Source organism: Lipophrys pholis (genome assembly GCF_963383615.2).
Source record: "Lipophrys pholis genome assembly, chromosome: 17".
Taxonomy (NCBI): Eukaryota; Metazoa; Chordata; class Actinopteri; order Blenniiformes; family Blenniidae; genus Lipophrys; species Lipophrys pholis.
In genome coordinates this window covers 13,859,653-13,881,626 of record NC_137643.1, presented here as the reverse complement: position 1 = coordinate 13,881,626, position 21,974 = coordinate 13,859,653, and the positions used below count along the sequence as shown (strand labels likewise).

The 21,974-nt window shown below is 42.5% G+C and overlaps 3 protein-coding genes across 3 annotated transcripts; 1 reads left to right on the top strand and 2 right to left on the bottom strand.

Annotated features, from left to right (window-relative positions):
• Nucleotides 1–585: 585 nt before the first annotated feature.
• ago2 (argonaute RISC catalytic component 2) lies at nucleotides 586–9,715 on the bottom strand. The gene is made up of 20 exons (XM_080484116.1): nucleotides 9,581–9,715; nucleotides 8,472–8,519; nucleotides 6,342–6,522; nucleotides 6,133–6,253; nucleotides 5,857–6,038; nucleotides 5,532–5,668; nucleotides 5,312–5,446; nucleotides 5,032–5,119; nucleotides 4,609–4,756; nucleotides 4,418–4,537; nucleotides 3,735–3,857; nucleotides 3,494–3,627; nucleotides 2,975–3,159; nucleotides 2,634–2,793; nucleotides 2,405–2,495; nucleotides 2,054–2,248; nucleotides 1,835–1,969; nucleotides 1,432–1,533; nucleotides 1,143–1,342; nucleotides 586–988 (listed from the first exon to the last, which is right to left on the bottom strand). Exons 1-20 carry the CDS (start codon nucleotides 9,594–9,596, stop codon nucleotides 880–882), a joined length of 2,610 nt encoding a protein of 869 aa, XP_080340242.1. The 5' UTR covers nucleotides 9,597–9,715; the 3' UTR covers nucleotides 586–879.
• Nucleotides 9,716–11,875: 2,160 nt separating this feature from the next.
• dlx5a (distal-less homeobox 5a) lies at nucleotides 11,876–14,151 on the top strand. The gene is made up of 3 exons (XM_080484268.1): nucleotides 11,876–12,466; nucleotides 12,807–12,991; nucleotides 13,183–14,151. The coding sequence occupies exons 1-3, from the start codon at nucleotides 12,109–12,111 to the stop codon at nucleotides 13,492–13,494; spliced, it is 855 nt and encodes a 284-aa protein (XP_080340394.1). The 5' UTR covers nucleotides 11,876–12,108; the 3' UTR covers nucleotides 13,495–14,151.
• Nucleotides 14,152–17,252: 3,101 nt separating this feature from the next.
• Nucleotides 17,253–19,708, bottom strand: dlx6a (distal-less homeobox 6a). The gene is made up of 3 exons (XM_080485713.1): nucleotides 19,109–19,708; nucleotides 18,217–18,410; nucleotides 17,253–18,065 (listed from the first exon to the last, which is right to left on the bottom strand). The coding sequence occupies exons 1-3, from the start codon at nucleotides 19,413–19,415 to the stop codon at nucleotides 17,826–17,828; spliced, it is 741 nt and encodes a 246-aa protein (XP_080341839.1). The 5' UTR covers nucleotides 19,416–19,708; the 3' UTR covers nucleotides 17,253–17,825.
• Nucleotides 19,709–21,974: the final 2,266 nt, after the last annotated feature.

Sequence of the window (21,974 nt, the reverse complement as noted above, 5' to 3'; positions counted from 1 at the left end):
TTCTTTGAATTGCTATCGATATACCAGAAGAAACCAAGTGCTGGTTCAAGGGCTGAATTATATCTGATGCAGAGTCCTTTTGCTGCCACCAGGTTTGGCATTAAATGGTCGTTGGTGTTGATCAAGGACAAATACTGACGCCCCATCAGACGTGGGCCAAAATAAATCATAGCTTTTACATATAAGTGACAACAGAAAGATGGTCTCAAATGGCACTTTTCATCACATAGTGCCCTATGTGGAAAAATAAAATTACACAAAACCCTCAATATGTTAAGTACTTTTGTCCTGATTTAAGTACCCTTTCTGGTCAGTGCACTTCGCTTCAATTGGCTGATAAATAATGTTTGTAGAGAAGTAAATCATTAGGCATATAAACAGTGAATGGACCCAATCATTTTCTGATTTCTTGTTCCTTCTCCTCTCAAGCACCGAGTCTCTAACAAACGACAATGGGAGGAGGAGGATGAACGGCTTCTTCTACGTCAACACACCGAGCTGGATGTTCCTGCCCACCCGGGTTGTAAGAGTTGACAGATTCCCTCCATTAAAGTACAAACTTTCCCCCTTTCTTTTCATACTTTTAACATAATTTCCAAGAACAGATACACAAATATGCACGACATGTAAATAAAACCTCCTAAAGCTCTCTCCTCTCGACAACGAGTGACTCTTTTACATCTTACAGTCAAATAGCCGGCTTGGATTTGGTGGGTTCGGGGGCAGAAGTACAATTGTGGACATAAAGGTAACTGACAGATTATTGGGTGGGGAGCTCAAGATGCGACACCACTGTGATGTTATCTACGGCTGACTGTGAGACAGCGATCAGTAGTGTGTTCCCTCAGGGTGGAGGTGGGGCTCACCGACACCAACCTCTCAAGCAAAGTACATGGTGCGCAGTGTATCCTGATGGATCTGAACGGCCTTGGCCAGGGCTTGGTGGTCACGCCCGTTGCTCTGGCCAGATGTGTGACTGCCTTCAGCACTGAAAGAGAAAAATCACGAGATCAATTTGTTTTAGTTGACCATATAGGCAGAATTTAGATTGACAAAAATGTGCCTTTACTGCAATTCCCGGCAACGCTTTTCAAAGTCAGTAATATCACGAGTCCCTTTGGGAAAACTGTGCAGGGTCTCACCTGTCATGCTCTTTATCCACCAAGTGGTAGCGAGCCCGGAACGCCACCAAATGGGCGTAGTAGGCTGGTGCAGGGATGGAGACGGAACGGGTACATCGCACGTAGGTGTGACAGAGTTGGTAGGTGAGGACCTGCAGTTCATCTGATGAGAAGTGGTTGTCGTCCCAGAGCACGTGGTAGTGAGACGGCCTGCTGGTTCCCTGCGAGGAGTCAGAGGACAACAGGTTCACGAAAAGGAGAAACTTTCTGATTGTATTTTAACCGCAGCTGAAAGTGACAAAGAGCTTACCTGAATGCCAGCATGACTACAAAGGTAGAAATCAAACTCTGATGGGTGGGTGATTTTGGTGTCCACTGTGGTGCCTGCAGGAATGTTGCCACTCTTCCCGACCTGTTAAAATTAAAAAAGAAAAGAAAAAGATTACATTATAGAGAAGCTCATCTCTTGAGATGATGACAACCAAGTGATTGTCTATAATGTGGACCAACTGGGCGAGCAGGAATAACAACCTGAACGTTGGTTAACAGTTTGCTTCTTAATATCAGTGACAAATATTAAATGCGACTTTCTACTGCAGAAAATAATAACCACACATTTATTAATATGATACATTTGTTAAGAATGCAAGGGCATTTTAATTATTTTAAAAAACTAAACTCATTTGTATCATTATTGATAAAACAATGCTCACCCTCTCATTTCTGTCCATACAGAACAATCTTGTGTGATGTCTCTTCTGTACGACCACAAAGGTTATTCCAGGCTGGTAGTCCTTCTCCAGTTTGATGCAGGCTTCGCGGATTGCCAGAAGCTCGTGTTGGAGAACCTGTAGGCAAAGTAGAATATTAATACATTAAATAACTCCCACAAACAAAATGCATGATGTTTACATCGTCGATGAGAGCGCTACCTGGTTGAACTGTCCCTCAGATATGCCGTCTCGATAGTAGATGATCCTTGTGGGCTTGAAGCGGGTGGATTTGTAGAACTGAATAAGCAGCTCCCTCACCATGGTGGCCAGGTCCTGGATGATGTCCTGACGGTGTTGCTGCACCCGCACTGTGGCGCAGTACCGGCTGGGATGAGCGTCCATGCTACCAACCACCTGAAACAAACAGCCGATATCCACAAACTGAAGGATTCGATCCAGACAGAGTAAAGAAAATAAACTAAAATGGCAATTATTTGGCACTTTGATTGAAATGTTAAACCTCGGTGAAGTTTTTGTGATAAATGTAGCTCTAGTTGTGTTGCTACTCACAGCAGCGATGGACGGTTTCTTTCCATCTCCTGCGGGTGGATGAGTCACATCAGCACCAAGAAAAATCACGGGCTGCTGGAAAACCAGCGGCCTGAAACAAGATTGGAAAAAAGACAAAGCCCAAGGTAAACCTAAGAAACACACTGCCATTGTTTAAAACTATTCACATTTTAAACTTGCTTCACGAGAATTGAATATCTTGTATGCCAGCAGCTCTAGTTCCACTGACCTGCCCTGTGGGAGGAGGATGTTGTTCACACCGCCCAACTTGACGTTGATCTTCAGACAGAGGTTGGAGAGAGTCTGAGGCGTCGTCTTCTGGACATTCTTCACCTGCACGCACTGTGTGGCCATGCCGAGTACTGTGTCTCCAACTCGTTTTACTTCAGCTGCAAAACAAACGGAGAGCATGAAGATCTCTGTTCACTAAACTCATCACACATGTTAAGTATGAATGACGCACACCCACTCCTGTCAATGCAAAGCAATCCTGCCTTCTAGCATGTTTGAAAATACAAATCAGTATTTTTTTTAATCAATGTGTTTTGATGGTACGAGTGGATTCCTTACCATAGACTGGCGTCTTCCCAGGCAGGATGACCACCACCAGCTGGAGGCCTTGGTAGGTGTATTTGAGGTGCCTGAACATGGGCTCCACGCTATCCGCTCCCTGGGCGTACTTACAGAAGCATGGCTGGCCCTGGATGGGCATCCCTGCATCACGAGAGATCTTCCTCAGCTGATCCGTGAAAGCTCTGAGGACAAAGAGTTAGATTAAACTTTATTCCTTTAGCAATTTTTTTGAAGGAAGTTTAAACGAGATTAAAAGTGACATTAAAGCCAGATCAGAAACATACACAGCAAAAGATTTACTGTCTGATCTGCACAACCTTGTTTTTAGTTGAAAAAAGCATGTGGACGGTAGAATTGGAACTCAACATGTCAGGCACTACACTCACAACTGCTCACCACCACAGGTGCTTTAATTATAGGCTTGCTGCCATAAGAGTGAATAATGGCATGCGTACATGACAACTGGAAATGCAGTTGACGTGCTGGAGCAGATTCAGTTTGTACTGTCTCACTCACTTGAGCAGAAGTTCAGTACACTGCCTCTGCGGTGCGAAGCAGGCGATGGCCCAAACTTTGATCTCAATGCCAGTGTGGAACTGCTTGTTCCTCATGTCCCAGACTCCCTGGATCGGTGTGGCTATTGCTTTGTTCTGTAAAATGCAACAACAGCACTTTTACTCGTGCACAAGACAAAATTCACCCAGAACAGACTTAATCGACCTCAACATAAACACATCAGGAGCAGCGGTTGACCTACCCTGCCACCGTATAGTATTGAAGGGGCTTGTAGGACACGTCCGTTCACTTCTGTCATCTCGTCTCTTACCACCACTCCGAACTCACGAACATAAGGGTCAGTGTTGAAGTTGGCGCTTCTCATCTGGAAGAAAACAAGCCTGTGGTTAGTGTTCCAATTAAAACGGTGGACTAAACACCCTGAAACTCATTCTTATCTCAACCCAGCAGTCAAGAAAAGCCTATTTATGGCGAGATGTAGCAGCAGGTCGAGCCTGGACGTCCCTCACCGGTCAAGTGAGTCACAAAGTTTCAACAGAGAGTGCTACAACTTACTTCAATTTAAAGCTTCCCCATGTTTCATTACACTTTACAGCCATTTATTACATTTTGATAGTCTTATTCAACCACTAAATAAGATAAAACAGCCAAGTCTGGAAAGGAAAAGAAAAGAAAGGAGAGAATAAAATAGAAAAAGAATAAATAGAAAAAAAAAAGGAGGAGGAAAATGAGAAAAGGGAAACGAGAGAAAACGAAAAACGAAAAAAGGAGCAGAAATTGAGAAGGAAGCGAGAAAACAGGAAATGTTTTCTCTTAAGTACATTAATGTTCAGGAAATAGAGCGTGAGGAGAACTATGGTTTTAAACACTGGTCGAGGACATTTGCACAGAATTCAGTACAAATAAAAAAGAAATGATTTTTACCAATTTGCTGATTTCGTCCTGGCGGTCTGGTGCGGATCGGGCGGTGGCACGGATCATCGTGGAGGTCTGATTGTCTGTCAGCTTTTTGATGCAGCGCTGCCCTGCCACGATGTTACACACCTGGAAATAAAGCAGATTGTTTTAAAATCCAGTGGAAATCCTTAATGTAAATATTGCCAGGAGATGCTTACCTCCAGAGGTAGGTAGGTGTGCTTCTGCTCCTGCCCCACCTGTAAACAGGGGAGGTGGGGGTACCGCAGGATCAGCTTGTATTTGTCTTTGAAGTACTGTGCTACTGTGCATTCAATCGTTTGGCCGTTCTCCTGCTGCAGAGGGAACCTGAGAGAGTAAAGAAATGAAACACTATGAGTGGGGAACATTTTATATCGACGGCAGCTGAAGAAATTCACTCGTTTGATACAGTTTTACTTTAAAACAAGTTCCCTGCACAAAGTTGTCACTATACGCTGACAACAAGACTGTTTACAATGTGTTTATTACATCTAATTTAAAAACTTTTCAGGAGGGTAGTCACCAGTCTTTCTGTACAACATGTGGACAAAAACCAGTGTTTAAAAATAGTTATTCAATAGAAGAATAAAGAGAGTTGTTACGTTTGGTGGCTGGCTGGTCTTCTGGTCACGTTGCACACTCTGTATTTCCTCTTCATCTGCCCACAGTGAGTGATCTCAACCTTTAATCCTAAATGGAAATTATTGGAAGAGAATAAAAAGCATGTAATATGGGCATTGCATTTATTTAGCTTTTACCAATGTTAGAATCATAATCAAAGTAAATTTAGCAGACTCAATAGTTTGCAAGTTTATTCCACCCAAGAGGAGGATGAGAAGTGGCCAAAACATTAGCAGCCACTCTAAAACAAATGTTCCTCACCTTTGATTTCTTTTGTGAATTTCACTCGCTGCGAGTCTGTTAAAGGCTTCTGTTGTTCTTCAATGCTTTTGAAATCTAAGACTTCACACATGAACTCGATCACAGGCTGGGCTTTGTAGAACGCAGTGGCTGAAACTGCAAAACAAAAAGGGGGACGAGGAGATTAGATTTGGTGAAAGAACTCAATTTAAGGTGAAAACGTACTGACGCAAAGACTCACCGTCGATGTTGAGCATCATCTTCCAGAGCGACGGCCTGACGGACTGGTGGAAACCAAACCACACCTCTCTACCGCCGCCCAGAGGGTTCGAGCATCCCTCTGAAGGGGTGAAAAAAGAGCGGCCCACTGGGGTGTACCTGAAACAGAAGAAAAAAACAGTACAGTCTCTATGAAGTCTTGTACTTCACGAGGCAGAAACTCCTTGCATCATCGACTTATATGTCCTGCACATCCCACAGATGCCCTTGTCAGGTCAGCCTCTCATTATATCACCTCTCTAACTGGCCACAGCAGCAAAAGCCAAAAGAAAAGTGCAAAATCTCACCTCATCGAAGGCAAATGTCTCATGACCACATCCAGAGCTTGAATGGTCTCGAAGGGCACGCTGGGCAGTCGTCCGGACAGCGCCTCATGCAGAGCTTGCAGACTCACGCAGGAAACCCACTTGATGGACACCTTGAAGCTGCGGTCTTTGCCCTCACCAGGAATTGTCACCTCGAGTTCAACCTGTGTGTGAAGCAGGAAGAGGAAAGAATAGCAGCCATCACTCCATTTTTCCAAAAGGATTTTAATGCTGCGTGTTGTCCAGTAGAATACGCACTTTATCTCTGCCGATGGGCAAGGGCATGGCAGTGTAGAGGTTTTTTCTTCCATCATACACTGGCTTCCGATCACCAAAGATCTGTGTTTTAAAGTGCTGGACCATGTGCTCCACAATTTCACTGATAACAAAACGAAAAAAAAGAAATTACCACAAAGTCAGGCTGATCTTTTGCCCCGATATGCTAAAAAATATCCACGTGGACGTACCGATTGACTCTCCTGGGACATTTCTCAGGCTTGATGTCGATGTCATAATGGTAGACCTCCAATTTGGGGATTTCCATCTCGAAGAAGTTGGCCTGGAGCTTGATTGTCCTGCCCATGGTGCCAAAGTCAGGCCGTGATGGCGGCTTGAACACATATTCTGGCACCGGAGATGATGGGGGGTCTGAAACACACATGCCAAGTTTTAATAAAACGTTTTACAGAATCATCAACAAGATCATATTGGAAATGTCAATGACAGATTCTGTCATGAGATGTTGGTGCATTTTCATGAATAATTTGGGCCTATTGTAAAAAGCAGGTTCAATAAATATTGAGTTGTTATCTTCAAAAAAAGAAACAAACATTTTGTTTTCTGGGGTGGTTACCATGGTAACAGACTCTGCAAACTTCAAATGATTTTGGCAAGTCTTGTAATTCCCCAAATACATGATGGACAAATACAGGGTGCACAGAGCTGGAGCATCATAAATACAAAATTCAAAAGTTGGCTAAACTTTCAGATAACGACCCTGTTTGACTTGCAGACAAAACAAAGACCGTGACTTTCCAAGATCCCTGAGAATGCGGCTGTTATTGAAGCAACCATGTTTAGAAACACTACACGAGTACTTGGTGCGAGTCTTTGTGTTTCTGTGGCAGTGAGTCAAAACTATGTGATATAAAGTATGTCACATTTCTCGATTCATATTTTTTGAATTCACTTCATTGTAAAATTACATAAATAAAACAAGTATGAATCAAAATGAACAACAATAAAGACTGTTGATAAACTCAATGATTATTTTGATGAAAAAAACACTATAAAACTTTTGAACAAATTTGTTTATAAATGAGCAAAAAGAGCGAAATTTATTTTTTAAAGGGCTACAGAAAAAGATAGGTTTGGAAGGTCTAACCATCAGTTCTACTCATTATATTTTCACTTTTTAGTAAAAACAGTCGTATTTTAATACTTTGCGTTTTGTTAGGTACAGTACGCGCACACAATCGAACGAGGTTCCGTTAGAGTAAAAAGCTGCCATCTTATAAATATAAAAGCAGAGTACTTGTAGTGCATGCACTGTGAACAGTTTGTCTGTGACTTGGACCACGGCATAACAAGAATGCTGGTGAGTTGTTTACCATCAAATATGTTCAAAGGGTCAAATACCAATATGCAATATGGTATGCAGTAGTGAAATTAATGTTAATTTCATGCCAAAAGACATTTTGATCCATTTACAACATCATGGTGATGAAAGTGCTCATCTGTCATCAGTAGGAAACATTCATGAGTATTTGTATCTGCAGCTTCACACACACCAATCCTCTCAGCACCTTATCTCTGCTCCCCAGCTCCACGCAGACAAAAGAACACCCATGAAGCAGGCCGACATCAGACCGCTTATAATGAATGAGCGAGTCAAAATTAACAGCACCGAATGAAGTGTTTAGTGGAATTGGACTGTGTTTGTCCGGGCCCGGCCCGTGGGAGCTCAATGATGGATGATGATGACAGTCTATTCAGGTCATCTCTTTTCACACAGTAGTTCATCAAAACTGGGTAGATTTTTACACCAGACTGCATGTGAGGTAATGAGCCGAGTGAAAGTGAATGTACATCATGAATGCAATATGACTGCTTTTCCCATTTTTGAAAGTACGTCCCTTTTCCCACTCAGTTTATACAGTAAACTGAACAAAGAACTCATCAACCAATAATGTTTTTATGCAGGATGTTGAGTTGACATGTAGCCACAGAGGTTGTGTTTAAGATATGGAAAACAAATCTGTGTTTAAGCATTAAAGTTTGTTTAAGTCATGTATGGGAGACAAAGCACACTCCAAAATTGAACACTGATGGAGAACAGGAGTGACGACTAATCAAAACTATGTAAATAACTACTTTCTATTGAGCATTATTTCTATATAAAGCAGAATTTAAGGAGATTTATTGGATGGTAAATAAATTATCCACCAAATATCTCTCACATAAAACACCAGTGCTCAATTTTACCAGACAGTATTAGTGAAATACAGCAATGAAAACAGGATTCAAACATACAAAACAAAAGCTGGCCCACTGCAGGGACCAGCTTTTCACTTTAAAACTAAAATAAAAGGACTTACCAGAGCTTACTGACCCAGAGGAACCGGCTCCCTCCTGCATCTCAGTAGCTACAAAGCACACAAAGGTTGAGAAAGTTTACTTTTCACCCAGAGTGATCCCTAATGTTCTAAATATATTACTTTTCACAGATAAACATCGAGCATTTTCTGAATGGAAAGAAGGATTACAATTCGTACAAATGTAAACTGGAAAAATCCTCATTTCGGTGGGTCTTGCTCTCACTTATCACACCCACAAAGTCAGCCACAGTCAAGAGGCTCTTATCAATATGCACACAGAAGGTATTTGAGCAAGCTGGCAATCTCACCCTGCAGAAACCTCCCATTCACATGTAAATGCCCTGCTACTCCTTCCACCATGCCCCCCCACAAGAAAACTACTCCTGAAGCAAAAAGAAAGAGTTGCACTGTTTGGAAAGAAGAAATAATTCAAGCTAAAACTCATTTTAACGTGATATACACTCCTGACTGCCACATTACAGGCAACTGAAACAGCACTTAACACCAAGCTTCACCAAATCCCATTTAGTTTGGAAGTATTAGTATAAGACTTGTGTATTAAGGATTAAACAGCCCAGACGTCTGTAAGTGTGTAAAACAATGCAAAAATAGAGTATCATCTTTAAATTGGTGAGACTTAAACTTGGATACCGTGAAGCTAATCTACGATGTGTGATCAGATTAGATTGCATGGTCGGCCGCCGAGTGCTATTTCGGTTAAACGCTAATTGAAAAGCCTCGAAACTGCAATCATCCGTGTGCTGACAATAACACTCTTAAACAGAATGTAGATGAAGTGGACAAATACTCCGGAATCAGGGAGGGAAGTTTAATTCAACGCGGTGCCGCTGAAGCTAACGTGGCTAACGGCAGCTTGTTGTTGTTGCACGCTAGCTAAACCCGCTACTAAAGCCTCCGCCGGGACGACGTGTTCTCCCACAAATGCCTCATTCAGTTTTACTACAACCGAGTAAACAGACCAGGAGCTAACCGCGTGTCCAAGCGACGACTCGCCGAGTAGTAGCGGGGAATTGTTGGAACTAAGTTGGCGTGTAAATTTTCGTTAGCCGCATCTCTTAGCCGATGCTAATGCTAGCAGCGGTACTTACCTCCAGCAGAATACATTTTGTCGACTTTTCCGAGCGCGTGTCGTGGACGTACGGACACTCCACTTCAGTTTGGGCAAATTCCACCGAAGCTCATACGTGCGCGAATGTCGGTATGTGTCCAAGAGTATAGTTTCCAAAAAAAAAAAAAAAAAAAAAAAAAAAAAACTGTTCCGAAACAAGGATATTTAGTTTAGCCAAGTGGTAAATATGTGGAGTCTCTCATCCTCGGCTCGGCCCCATCCCCCCAACACACAAAACTGGAGCCGAGAAGCATGCGCACCAAGATCGTTCCCTCCCACACACCGCTTCTTTCGTCACACTTCCGCCGCTCTGCAGCGTCACTGTTGAATCGAGCAAAGATTCTTCGATCATAAAATATTCTCATTATTTAGCAGTATTAAGTATTACTATTTATTATGGGAAGAGAGTGATCGCAACACGGCAAATTGGGAAATGCCAACTTAAACACCAAAAACTGAAACGTAGTTTGTTGTAGTCAATAAGTTAACACGGTAACAAATTAGAACTAATATTTATATATTTGTGAAATCAGAAAGGATGTAACATCCTGATCATCCTGATTCTATTATCATTCTTTTTAGGATGAGCAGACCAAGAGCCCTGTTGTTATCGCATACACATGATGACCTCAAACTTAAACCTTGATGCATCTGTTTTGGAAAATAGCGCGACTTCTCTACATAATTTTCACTTTGAGTCAACGACCTCATTGGCAAAAGTCGATATAACTCAAGTTATAAGTTTGAGTTCCCTCCAAACAGCGTACAGCGCTGGTATGAAGGGGGTGAGGGAAGTATCTTGTTGTTGAAACTCTCTGAATGACGTCAGACGCACGCTTGCGCGCGCTGAGCGTAAATCCAAATTCCAATAAAAGATCGTCCACTTTTCCAAAAATAAAACATACTTATTAAACTTTTAACAACGTGGTAACCTTCTGTAGTTGAATAAGTGCACTTAATAATTAATTTAATGTCTTACCGGAAACGACGGAAAGGACCCATCAGTGAGAGAGGGGGAGGGGAGTATTTCCGGGGTCTTAAGACGAGGCACTTAATAACAATTAACATAACACATTATCAATTTATTTATCATTTATAAAATAAGGATTTGGATTTGAACATAATGTGAAATAAGGGGAGTGACTTAGTGACATCTACTGTCTACATTAAAGCGAGCAAACAAAAAAAAAGGAAATTTAGGCTCAAATTAACAAAAAAAAAAGATCAATGCAAAAAATAAATGAATTAAATTGTTAATTGAATCATCCAAATGAAGATAACATTATGTCAGAGCGCGATATAAATCCACAAGTGTTTTAAGTGGATTCTACATAATTTATATAGTTTCTTAAATTGTTATCATTATAATATAATTTGCTAAATATGAAAACACTTTCCAGTTGTCTGTCAAGCTGTGGCTGTTGTGGCTGGAGAATGAAGCATCTGGCAACTAAAATAAAGCCAGATCTGGATAGGTAGAACTTATCCAGTGAATGACAATGCACGTTTAAACACTATGCAATCAAATAATGTCATTGCCCATTGTTTTCTCTATTTTATTTTATTTGATCATTGTCTGAACCGGAATACAAACGTATTGTGAGCAATATCTGTCATTGCCCGCTGGTCGGCGCTGTTCACCACTAAATGTGTGAACTCGGACACAGAGGATTTTACGTGCTTTGAATGCTGCTTCATAAAAGAATGACCTGAGATCAACGTTTATTGATATACTTCTACCTAAACAATACGACCACATTAGAGCAGCTGATGACATGTTGGATACAAACATCCTGTTAGATGTGACTGGGCGTTTTACTGGAATTTCCGCGAGCTTGGTCGTGTTTGATTGTTATTGTGTAAAATAAACAATAAATGAGCACAGTGGTCAACAGGAATCCTTCCGTTTCATGCGTTAATGTGAAATAAGTGAAATAAATGGATGCCAGGCTTACCTTTCCTTAAATAACTGATTAAAATAATGTTATGTCTGTTTTAATAAAAGGCACAAATACAGATTAATACAGACAGCCGTAATAATCGGTCATGTCTTACAGCAGCGGCCTGTTTCGTAACGAGTTTCTTTTTTTTTCTTTCTTCTTCATCTAATTTGTCCTTCTGATGAATTGGCGACACTGTAATTGCTTCCATTGATTGAATGTATAAAAACACAACAATGCAGCCTCATAGCCGGGGTGGTTTCCCCCCTTATAAAAAAAAAAAAAGAAACTGGCGGAGTGAATTGGGTGTAGCTGTGTCTGTGTGCGCCTTGGCCAATGGAACCAGATCCTCCCTGCAGTGCGTAAGAGCGCGATTTAGGATTTAACCAAGTCTTTGCTGCGGGGCTGGCTCCAGTCTTCATCAGAGACCGACGGCCTGAGAGCCTTTCAACAATGCCACTGTAGTTTTCTCCCCACGTTGGAGTCAGACCCTCTCGATTATTATTGTTTTTTTTCCCTTAAAGTTAATTGATTAAAAACATTCCTAAGCGTTTTTTTCTACTGAAGTATGACTGGAGTTTTCGACCGGAGGATCCCGAGTGTGAAACCTGCAGACTTCCAGAGCTCCTTTCAACTCTCCACCATGCACCATCCGTCTCAGGAATCTCCTACTTTACCGGAGTCCTCCGCCACGGATTCTGGCTACTACAGTCCAGCCGGAGGAGTCTCTCACGGCTACTGCTCCCCCAGCTCCACGTCGTACGGAAAGCCCCTGAATGCCTACCAGTACCAGTACGCGGGTGTAAATGGATCCGCTGGAAATTACTCGACAAAATCCTACACTGATTACAGCTCATACGCGACCCCCGCCTACCACCAGTACACCGGGGCTTACAGCAGAGTGCAAGCCCAGCCGAGTCCACAAGGTACGGCACGATGCTTTTTCTTTGACTGCCAATATGTTGTTTTTGGAGGGTCAACTCTCTATGATTTTTTTTTTTTTGCGCATTTTTTAACTATACTGCCGTATAAAAGAAAATAATAAATATTTGATCCAAAACAAAAACTGAGCAATTGTAGACTGTGCGTATTTTATTTAGATTATATTTAACTGTTTATATATGCATTTAGCTCAATTAAATAAAAATACATCTTTTGAATTGATGTACATTTTGTGCCATCGAAAAAAAAATTTAATAATTTTTTGCACACTGTATTCAGAATAAACGGCAGAGGAGCTTATTGTGATTGTGATTGTTTCAACAGAAAAAGAGATAAACGAACCCGAGGTGAGAATGGTGAATGGCAAGCCGAAGAAAGTGAGAAAACCGCGGACTATCTACTCGAGCTTCCAGCTGGCCGCCCTGCAGAGGCGCTTTCAGAACACACAGTACCTGGCGCTGCCGGAGAGAGCCGAGCTGGCTGCCTCGCTGGGACTCACGCAAACACAGGTGAGATTTCACATTTTCAAATGATCCATATTCAATTTAAAGGGAGAATGACATTAATAACAATACTATTTTAAATGTCTCTAAAGGACTGCGTTCTGCGTTTTATTGTGCGTCATTACGCACAGTGCGTTTCTCTTTGTGAGGTTTTCAATTGTTCAAGTGTTAATGCTTGCGGTTTTGGCTCTTTTTAGGTCAAAATTTGGTTCCAGAACAGAAGATCCAAAATGAAGAAGATCATGAAAAACGGCGAGCTTCCCCCGGAGCACAGTCCCAGCTCCAGCGACCCCATGGCCTGCAACTCTCCACAGTCCCCGGCTGTTTGGGACACACAGGGCCCCTCCAGGCCGCACAGCCTACAGCCACAAAACATCAACACAACGTCCTCTAACTTTTTGGAAAACACGGGGTCGTGGTACACCTCAGCCGCCACCTCCATGAACCCCCACCTTCAGACCAGCTCGATACAGCACTCGTTGGCACTTGGAGCGGGGACGTTATATTGAAAACCCTTGTTGTTCATTTCATTTTTTTTCCTCCTTCTATGGGACTCGTGTTCACATTTCAGAGGAATATGCAATGTATTTGATGCCAGTCATAGAAGAAACGTGTAAAATGTGTAAATGTGTGCATGTAATTTATTGCATTTTGGAAGACTATTAAACGTTTAAATGGACAATAGACCTTTGAAAGCTCCCGCTTCCCTGTAGTCTCTTGTTATTTTAACCCTCAGTAATTCAAAATAGATCCACAGACATGAATAATGTGTGTGAGCCTCAGGTGATCATTTCACACGCGCACGTAAATCACTGCTGCGAAATGTATTGAGATGAATTATCTGCATGTAATTGTTTTTAATGTACCATGACAGCCACAATCGATTTCCCTGTTTATTTATACGCCCTACATTATTTTATTTATATTGAAAGATTGTCTCGCTTGTCTGCAAATTCCTGCAAACAACTGTAAAATTTGTTTTGGAAATACATGCATTTACGTAAAAAACAACAATTGACTTCTTGCGTTTTGGATGAGGCCAGTTAAGCATTTACTTGGCGTTGGATGAAAACCTTTTGGGGTATTATAAAACGAATTCGGAGGAATTTAAGAAAGTTTGGCTCCATGTAAACCTCAACATGCCAAAATAATTATACCTATTTGCCGAATCCAGGTGTTTTGCTCTGTTATTGTTGGGATTTTTACAGCATACCATTGTTTCACTTTTCTATATTTGTTAATAGAAACTAATATTGCATTTTTGGATCATAATTTATATATATATATATATATATATATATATATATATATATATAAAACATTTTATTATTATTATTATTATTTATAACAATAGTAGAAGTATTATTTTTGTATCAATATAATCATATATTTAAAATCATTCGTGTTGTATTCTAGTGGAAAGGTGCTTTGAGCCTTTCAGATGCTTTCAGGTCGGCTCTTAAAGTAAATGCCTGCTTCTCGCTGCAGACAGTCTGCAGTCTCTCTCGCTTTGTGTCCCCTACAATTAGCCGCTTTGAATGGCAGAGAGGAGGCGAGGGGGGCGGCACGGAGATCTGAGACAATCCGCATTCCTGTGGGGGTAGACCGGCTCCAGAGCTCTGCCACTCCCGGCCGCAGCCCACCTTCCGGGGTAAAATGCAAAAAAAAAACAAAAAGAAAAGAAAGGTGGGAAAAAAAGAAGGAAGTAAGGGGGATAATGCAACAGAAATTCTCTGTTATTAGCAGATAGTAATACCAACGCAGCCACTGCAAAAAACAAAACAAAAAAAAAACAAAAACAAAAACGCTAAACAAACTGAGGTACAAGGAGGAATCTATCTAATTGAATTTGCTGGGCCATACGGGTAAATATGGTATAAAGTGAGATTTTTACTAAGTGGCGTGTTGCACCAAACCCTCCCAGCCTCTCTCCACCTCTTTCCCAAACACACACACACACTAAACAATACTCAATCTGACCCACACACTGACCCATGCGTGTTACCATTTCCACCTGACACAGGGTCCTCTTATTGATTGCAGCCTACTGAATGCACTTTACGCACTTTACGCACAGGGAAGCAGGACGCAGCAGAAAAAACCTCCTTAGTATAAAATACAGCACCGACTCTCCTTGTTTGCTGTGCTCAGTCTGATTTCTCCTGCAGACACTTTATGGTCACTCTATATATGTAGATTTTAACATTGCGCGTGCATGTGACGAGCCCACAGTGACGCGCGCAAATATTGTGCACGGATGGACACAGGTTATCTCTCTCTCTCCCTCTCTCTCCCTCTCTCTCTCTCTTTCTCTCTCTCGCTCTCTCTCTCTCCCTCTCTCTCTCTCTCACACACACACACACACACACACACACACACACACACACACACACACACACACACACACACACACACACACACACACACACACACACACTAGTGGTGCCATTATATCGAGAGCCCCCGTTTATTTCCAACCGAACATTTTCCACTCAGCTAGTTTTCCCCCCGTTTTGCAAATCGAGTCTAAATAATGACAGTTAGCTTTACTGGACAGCTTCAACTGTAACACTCCACAATAATTATTCTCCAGGATTAGGGCCTCCATTATCATAATCTGGACATTGACAATTACCTATAATTTGCAAAGATGCGCTTGGTTCTTGATTGCAGAGGGCTTTTTTTTTTCAAGCTCGCCATCACTAAACAGTGACAGTAATAACAGCTAATTTTGCAGGCAATATATAAGAGCTTACCGGGGTGTGCAAACACTTTCCCACCTGGATTTGCTTATTCAACCACCAGCAGTAAAACCGTGCAGCGCTTTTTGGTTAGTCTGTGTTAGAGAAGCGGAGAAAGGTAAGCACTGGGTCCATCTTCTGTTACCGGGTCGGTCCTTGGAGGAGGCATACGACAAGCCTCCGCCGCTTTTTGTCGTTTCGATATTTGGATGTGCTTCTGTGGAATCGGATTTATTTCTATTTGCTGCAGGGAACCTATGAGTTATGGTTGTTGGTTCATTGTCGGGGCGCTGCTGTCTTCACGACTAATGTGGTGAACTTGTGAGAAATCATGTGTTAAGAGCTTTCGTGTGACAAGTGTGCTGTAGTGCACCGACTGCTGATGGCTTACAGAGCAAGATATGACACATCCCTCTTTGCATCCCCACCCCCATCGACTTCACCTCACCCCCCATCCATCTAGCCATCTATCCATCTAAAATTCATTTCATCAGCTCATCAAAGCTTTTTTTTCCCCTTTCCATTTGCAAAACATGATGAAACGTGTCACTTCTTGCAGCTTGAATATGCACCACTGTGTATTTATGAGCGGTGTTGATGTTTACCCGGCTGCTGCTTGGGGCTCCCTGCAGCCCGGGCCCGGCCCAGGAGCAGATAGGCCCCAGCCTGCATGGGGGCCCAGGTAGGCTGAATGTGCGCCAGTGGGACATCCGCGACTTGACAGCTGCATGAAGCTTTTCAGCGTCGTAATTTCAGATAATATCCCGAGCGCTCACTCTTCTCTGCAATTTGTATATGAATAACCGAATAATTTTCCCTTTTGTTCCATCTGTGCTACCTCAAATCCAAATAAAGATGCCTTTTAGTATTAAAAGTGGTAGAAAATTACAGGTAATTATCTTTGACGGTAAAAACGCTGTAATCAGCGGGCTACATCAAAAATTACCCTAATTATGCCTGCATTTATGAGAATGGAAAAAAAGCCTCACTTGGATAAAAACCCACAAATTGTCCCAAATATCTCCTTCATATTGAACGCCACTGCAGCTGGCTGCTTTGTTCAACATCGATCCCGTGGAGCTTGGCATTTAACGGCCTGCATTAGGACGGAGAGAAGGGAGAAAACATTTTGTCAATACTTCTAATAATTGAGGGTGAAATGACAAGATAAGCTGGACCTGGAGCAAATGTCTTTCGGGGTGAATGTAGACAGCGGCGGTGGAGGGTAAGTTAATTTCCTCTGGTGTTGAGTGCATTTGATAAATCTATATACTGTAGAGTTCTTCATCAACCACCGAGCGCTTGGATTTATTTAAGATGTTTGCTCTGCTGAAATGGGCTTTTCACTGTCACCAGCGTAGGATCAGATTGTCTTGTTAGAGGCTTTTTATGCAGCAGTGAGACGGGAAATATGCTTGTTATTATGTGATGTTGGCCCAATACGGAGCATGAAAAGGCCCATCTGAAAATGAGAATCTTTTTTTTTTTTTTTTTTCAGAAATCATGCAACAGCAGGAGTCTGTTTTGAGTCACGGTTTACTCAATCTGACAAAACATAAAAAGTTTATGTACAACTAAAATCGCAGATTATATTTACAGACAGACAATTTGCTTGGTTTTGCATGTTGGAGAAACAACTCAAAAAAAAGAAAAAGAAAAGAAAAGAAAAGCAGTCAGGAGTCCACCATTGCAAACGACTCAATGCGCCAGTGCGCATGGAGGGTGTAAGCAGTCTTTGTCCAAAGTGGCGCAAAATGTCTGATAATATTTGGTATACTGACGTTCAGATGTTGACATGAATGAAAGCATAACAAATGCGAGCCCACTGAACGGCCGAGTACGTTTTTTTTTTTTTGTTGTTGTTTTTTTGTTAAAAAAAAAAAAAAAAGGTTAGTTCCCTTGCTTGTGTGCTCACATCGAGACTTGGCTGTGTTTCATCCTCCAGCAGAAGAGCAGCAGAGGAGGCTTTAGTCCTCCTCTCCAGCATCAATGTCTCTGTTGCTGACACAAATAGTAGGCTACCGTGGAAACTGCATGGCGGAGATCCGATCCGGAGGCCTCCAGACAGCTCACTGACCTTCTCTTCTCTTCTCTTCAGTCTATCTCTGCATTGAGTCCTGATGTGGGGACGAATACCAGTGAGAGTAGCCGGGCATGTAGCTGTTGGCCGGCATGTTTACTCCTTTAGAAGAGGCCGAGACATCCCAGATTGGAGGGATGGTCGGGGAGCGTGGGGAGAGGGACATGGAGCCTGGCATGGGGTCACTCTCGTGAGGGTTACCACCTTGCTTCAGCAGCTTCTTGAACTTTGACCTCTTATTCTGAAACCAGATCTTTACCTGTGAGACAGGAGGAGAGGTGGAAATTAGTGATGTAAAATAAAAATAATATTTTATTAAAACTTAAAAGATAACATGTGGTATGATTTAAAAAAAAAAGAAAAAAAAGAAGCAATTTTAAGAAAAAGCAGTGCGTGTGTGTCATCCATACCTGTGTTTGTGTCAGTCCTAGAGACGCAGCCAGCTCCGCGCGCTCCGGTAACGCGAGGTACTGTGTTTGCTGAAAACGGTGGTTCAGTGCTTGAAGCTGCAAACTGGAATAAATTGTCCGAGGTTTGCGGATCTTCTTGCCTTTCCCGTTAAATCGAATCTCCCCGTTTTCGATCACTGTCGTTTTCTGCTGCTCTGCAACAAAAACAAGCAATGTTAGTATTCAAAAAGGCGCCGGACCGTGTTGATTTCCTTGCAGGGGAGAAAACACCGGTGCAGAGATATTTGTAAGAGTAGAGGTGAATTCAGGAGCGACAGAGGAGGGTGTAAAAAAAAAGAAAGAAAGAAAGAAAATTCAAGCTTATAAACGTTGCTATCTCTCGTTTCCTCCATGCGCCATGGCAGCCACAATCCGCTGTCATATTTAGGATATTGCTGGTAATGACATGTCAATTAAATGCTAATTACAACATTCAAGACGTGCGGGCTGCCTAATTTCCACGAGTAGTTGGTGAGGATTGCACGGTCGTGATGATCACACCCCGGGCATTAAAACAGATTTTGTGGGAACTGAGGGGAGTGCTACACAGGACGGCAAAACGGGCTAAGAGAGGTAATAGGCTGGATGTCGAATTATCCGGTGCCATTTACGCACGATTTTCTTCGATGTAATCGCCCACTTAAAAGATCATTCCCGGATCTGGAGTGGCAACACGGGGACTTGGGATGGCAGCAACACTGACTTGGAGGAAGGTTGCTTTTCTTTTTTAATCCCCGCTGTGGGCCACTCTCGCTAAAAGAAGCTATGCGCGCTAATGGCACTGTCAGACGCCGGGGATGGACGTGACGCCGCGAGTTTTCCACTTGGCCGCTGAAAAAAGGGGGTCTCTTACCTGCGCCGTCTAACCTTGTCTGTCCTCCCGTGTTGTTGTGATACGATGGCAGGTACGGGCTGTGGTGCGGATGGCTCACGTAGGGGTAGGGTAACGACCTGTTGTAAGTGTTGGTCCCGGGGTAAGGGGTGTTGTCGTGCTGGTGGTGAGCGTGTGAGCCGGAGTGGAGGCAGTGCAGCGGGTAGTGGCCGCTGGCCATCGATGGGGAGCTCTGCTGTGAGTGCGACTGCTGTCCAAACTCCATGAAAGCAGACTTGGACGAGTCCTGAGCCTCCAGACCGTCAGCCATCGTAGTCATGGTCATCATCGAATTTTCTGCCTTGAGAGCACTCACCCCCCTCTCTCTCAAGACCAAATCGGTTTTCTCTCTCGCGCTGCGCTGTTGTCTCTCTCCCCTCTCCACCGCGAACAGATATTGTCCTATTAACACCCGAATTTTCCAGAGGCGTCTTTATTTCCCCCCTTGTCCTGTGATATTCTCGCTCAAAGTGGCGGAAGGTAGGCATAAGTTAAGGGAGAGATTTTAAGGTGGATTCTGTTAAAATTGAGCCCTTGCTTCCAGACTTGATGCAGACACTACAAGTAAAATGGTTTGTCTCCAAAGGGCAGCGCCTCCCGATTGGTCATCCAACCCAACGTCATCACTGCTCTGCGCTTCACGGAGACTTGAGCTGGAGTTAACCCACCTTACCAGCTCCCACCACAACTATGGGGGAAATAATATGTGGTGGGAAAGACGCCTAATTCCTGCAGACAAGCTTCACGCGTAAAACCAGCTCTTTCGGAATTGCCAAGTCGATTTTTTTTAGATTTTTTATCCCAAACCTCCAAATTACACTAGACGAGGAACAGTGTGCGCTTTGATGTACTGCGATAAGCAGCGTATATGTGCTTCTTTTCCTTTGCAGACTTTAAGCTTGTATTCCAAAGGAACTAATTACACATAGCAAAATACCAGAGAAAACGTGTATTTGGTAAATAATGGATTTCAAGCAAAATCACGCAAAACATCCAGAAGTCAATCCTGCAAAGAAATGTACGCGTCAAAAGTGAATAAATGATCATATGATTAGAAAATAATCGTTAATAAATCGTTGTCTTTAAAGTTTATTTTTACATTATTTTCAAACTACACCTATTTGATACTGATAAAGTAAAGTGTTTAATGTCAATAAAACTCCAGAAACAGGTGGAGTTGGAAAAACACAGTGAAAACACGCCTGCACCTTCTCGTTTTTTATTCACAAGTTGGATTTTTTTTATTTAGTTATTGTTATTATCACATAATTTCCCGGAGAATATCTTTTTAAACAACTTATTTCAGAAGTGCAGAATTTTACTTTGATGTCGCCTAATGAGCGGTCCCCTGTTGAACCCCCCCTTTTCCTCTCCAAGTAACGTATATTATAACTGTTCGTTTCTCCTGGAGCTATTGACCATATGATTAAGGATCCACAGACAATTCAAAATACAGTACATGTGACACATCAAACAACAATATGCCTGAGGTACAATAGGTTATTTTGCAGATAGAAGGGTGGATACCCAGATAAACTGACAGTGTCTTTTATCCCTGTTGTAATATGAGGCCTGATAGGGTCCTCAATATATGTAAATTATACAGTTTGTCTCTGAGGGCTGTGATAAGAATAAAATTATATTTCTGCTTATTCTAATGCAGTAGGTATTCAAAGCATGTTTTGCACCACTTTCAACATATTTTTGCCGGAATGTAGCATTTAGCAAATTCACAAAAAAGGGCGACGAAAAAAATAATTATGGTTGCAATCAAGTTACTGCGAAAACCTATTTGATTAGCGGCCACACTTTACTCAAATTGCAGCTATAAAATTAAGAACAATTCGCCTGTAATGATTATGGACTGGATTTATTTTGGGAGGGTGGAATAAAAGTGGATATAGCATAAATTATCCCCTAATTATACGCCAGTGTGGCCTCAATTATCCTCTTATCAAAAATGGTTGTCTAAATGCAGCGTTTAGTTTCAATTTTCTCCTTTTCTGTAACAAGAACTTGGTACCTTGCTATTATCGTCAGCTACGGTTATTTACTTTGTGGGATTTAAAAGTGCACAACCCAGCCGGATAATCATTTTACAGCAGCGGACCAAGAGAGGAGCACAGAGGCAGGGATGTGAGTCTGAGGCATCCCGACGGATTGATTTTTTATATCCATGCATTCTCTTTTAGCTTTATTAATTTCTTTAAAAAGAACGCCAGTTTACATCTTTCCCATCAAGAGGGCTGCAGGTAAGCGCTCCTTTACATGATTTCATTAGATGCTTCTGTATTTACGACACAGTGTGGCCCTCCAGACCTTGCAGGAGTCAGCACACCTTGGTCACCCCTCAGTGATCCAACATAGTGGCCAATTCCCCTGCCCGTGTTCCACTTGGACACGCAGAAGAGAAACCAGATCCGAGACCTTTTCTAATCGCCTCTGAGTCCTACAAAGACATACATGCTCTGCAGTGATGTTTAGTCGACTCCCCGCGGGGTTTAAAGCCCCGGGCTCGATTATATGAGACGTCTTCATCCTTCAGCTTTTGCAGCATCATGCGTGCGCCACCGCGGGATTATTCAATTGCGGGATAACATGCGCGGGTAATGTCAAAGTCTTGGTGTCCCGCAGGCGCGTGTTGGGAGGATTTTCTGTGCACACTGCGATTAAGTGAAGTGTTGAAAGGGACGGATATGTTGGAACAAAGAGAACATGACATGCACAACATTGCTGCTTGGCAAATGTTTAAGATGCTGCCTGGGTGCGCGCTGACAACCTTTACAAGGTACATGCAATGTACACAGGAGCCAGTGCGCCTTGTTATCGTTTCACAAAATCCCCCAAA

Bases quoted from the DNA above. Each gene is read 5' to 3' on its own strand.
- dlx5a (XM_080484268.1), top strand. From the start codon at position 12,109: ATGACTGGAGTTTTCGACCGGAGGATCCCGAGTGTGAAACCTGCAGAC. The intron at 12,467-12,806 runs GTACGGCACGAT...TTGTTTCAACAG, and splicing joins AGCCCAGCCGAGTCCACAAG to AAAAAGAGATAAACGAACCC. The intron at 12,992-13,182 runs GTGAGATTTCAC...GGCTCTTTTTAG, and splicing joins TGGGACTCACGCAAACACAG to GTCAAAATTTGGTTCCAGAA.
- dlx6a (XM_080485713.1), bottom strand. From the start codon at position 19,415: ATGATGACCATGACTACGATGGCTGACGGTCTGGAGGCTCAGGACTCG. The intron at 18,411-19,108 runs GTAAGAGACCCC...TTTTTGTTGCAG, and splicing joins GACAAGGTTAGACGGCGCAG to AGCAGCAGAAAACGACAGTG. The intron at 18,066-18,216 runs GTATGGATGACA...CCTGTCTCACAG, and splicing joins TAGGACTGACACAAACACAG to GTAAAGATCTGGTTTCAGAA.
- ago2 (XM_080484116.1), bottom strand. The intron at 5,669-5,856 runs GTGAGATTTTGC...CTTCTGTTTCAG, and splicing joins AGACATTTGCCTTCGATGAG to GTACACCCCAGTGGGCCGCT. The intron at 2,249-2,404 runs GTGAGTAGCAAC...TGTTTGTTTCAG, and splicing joins AGAAACCGTCCATCGCTGCT to GTGGTTGGTAGCATGGACGC.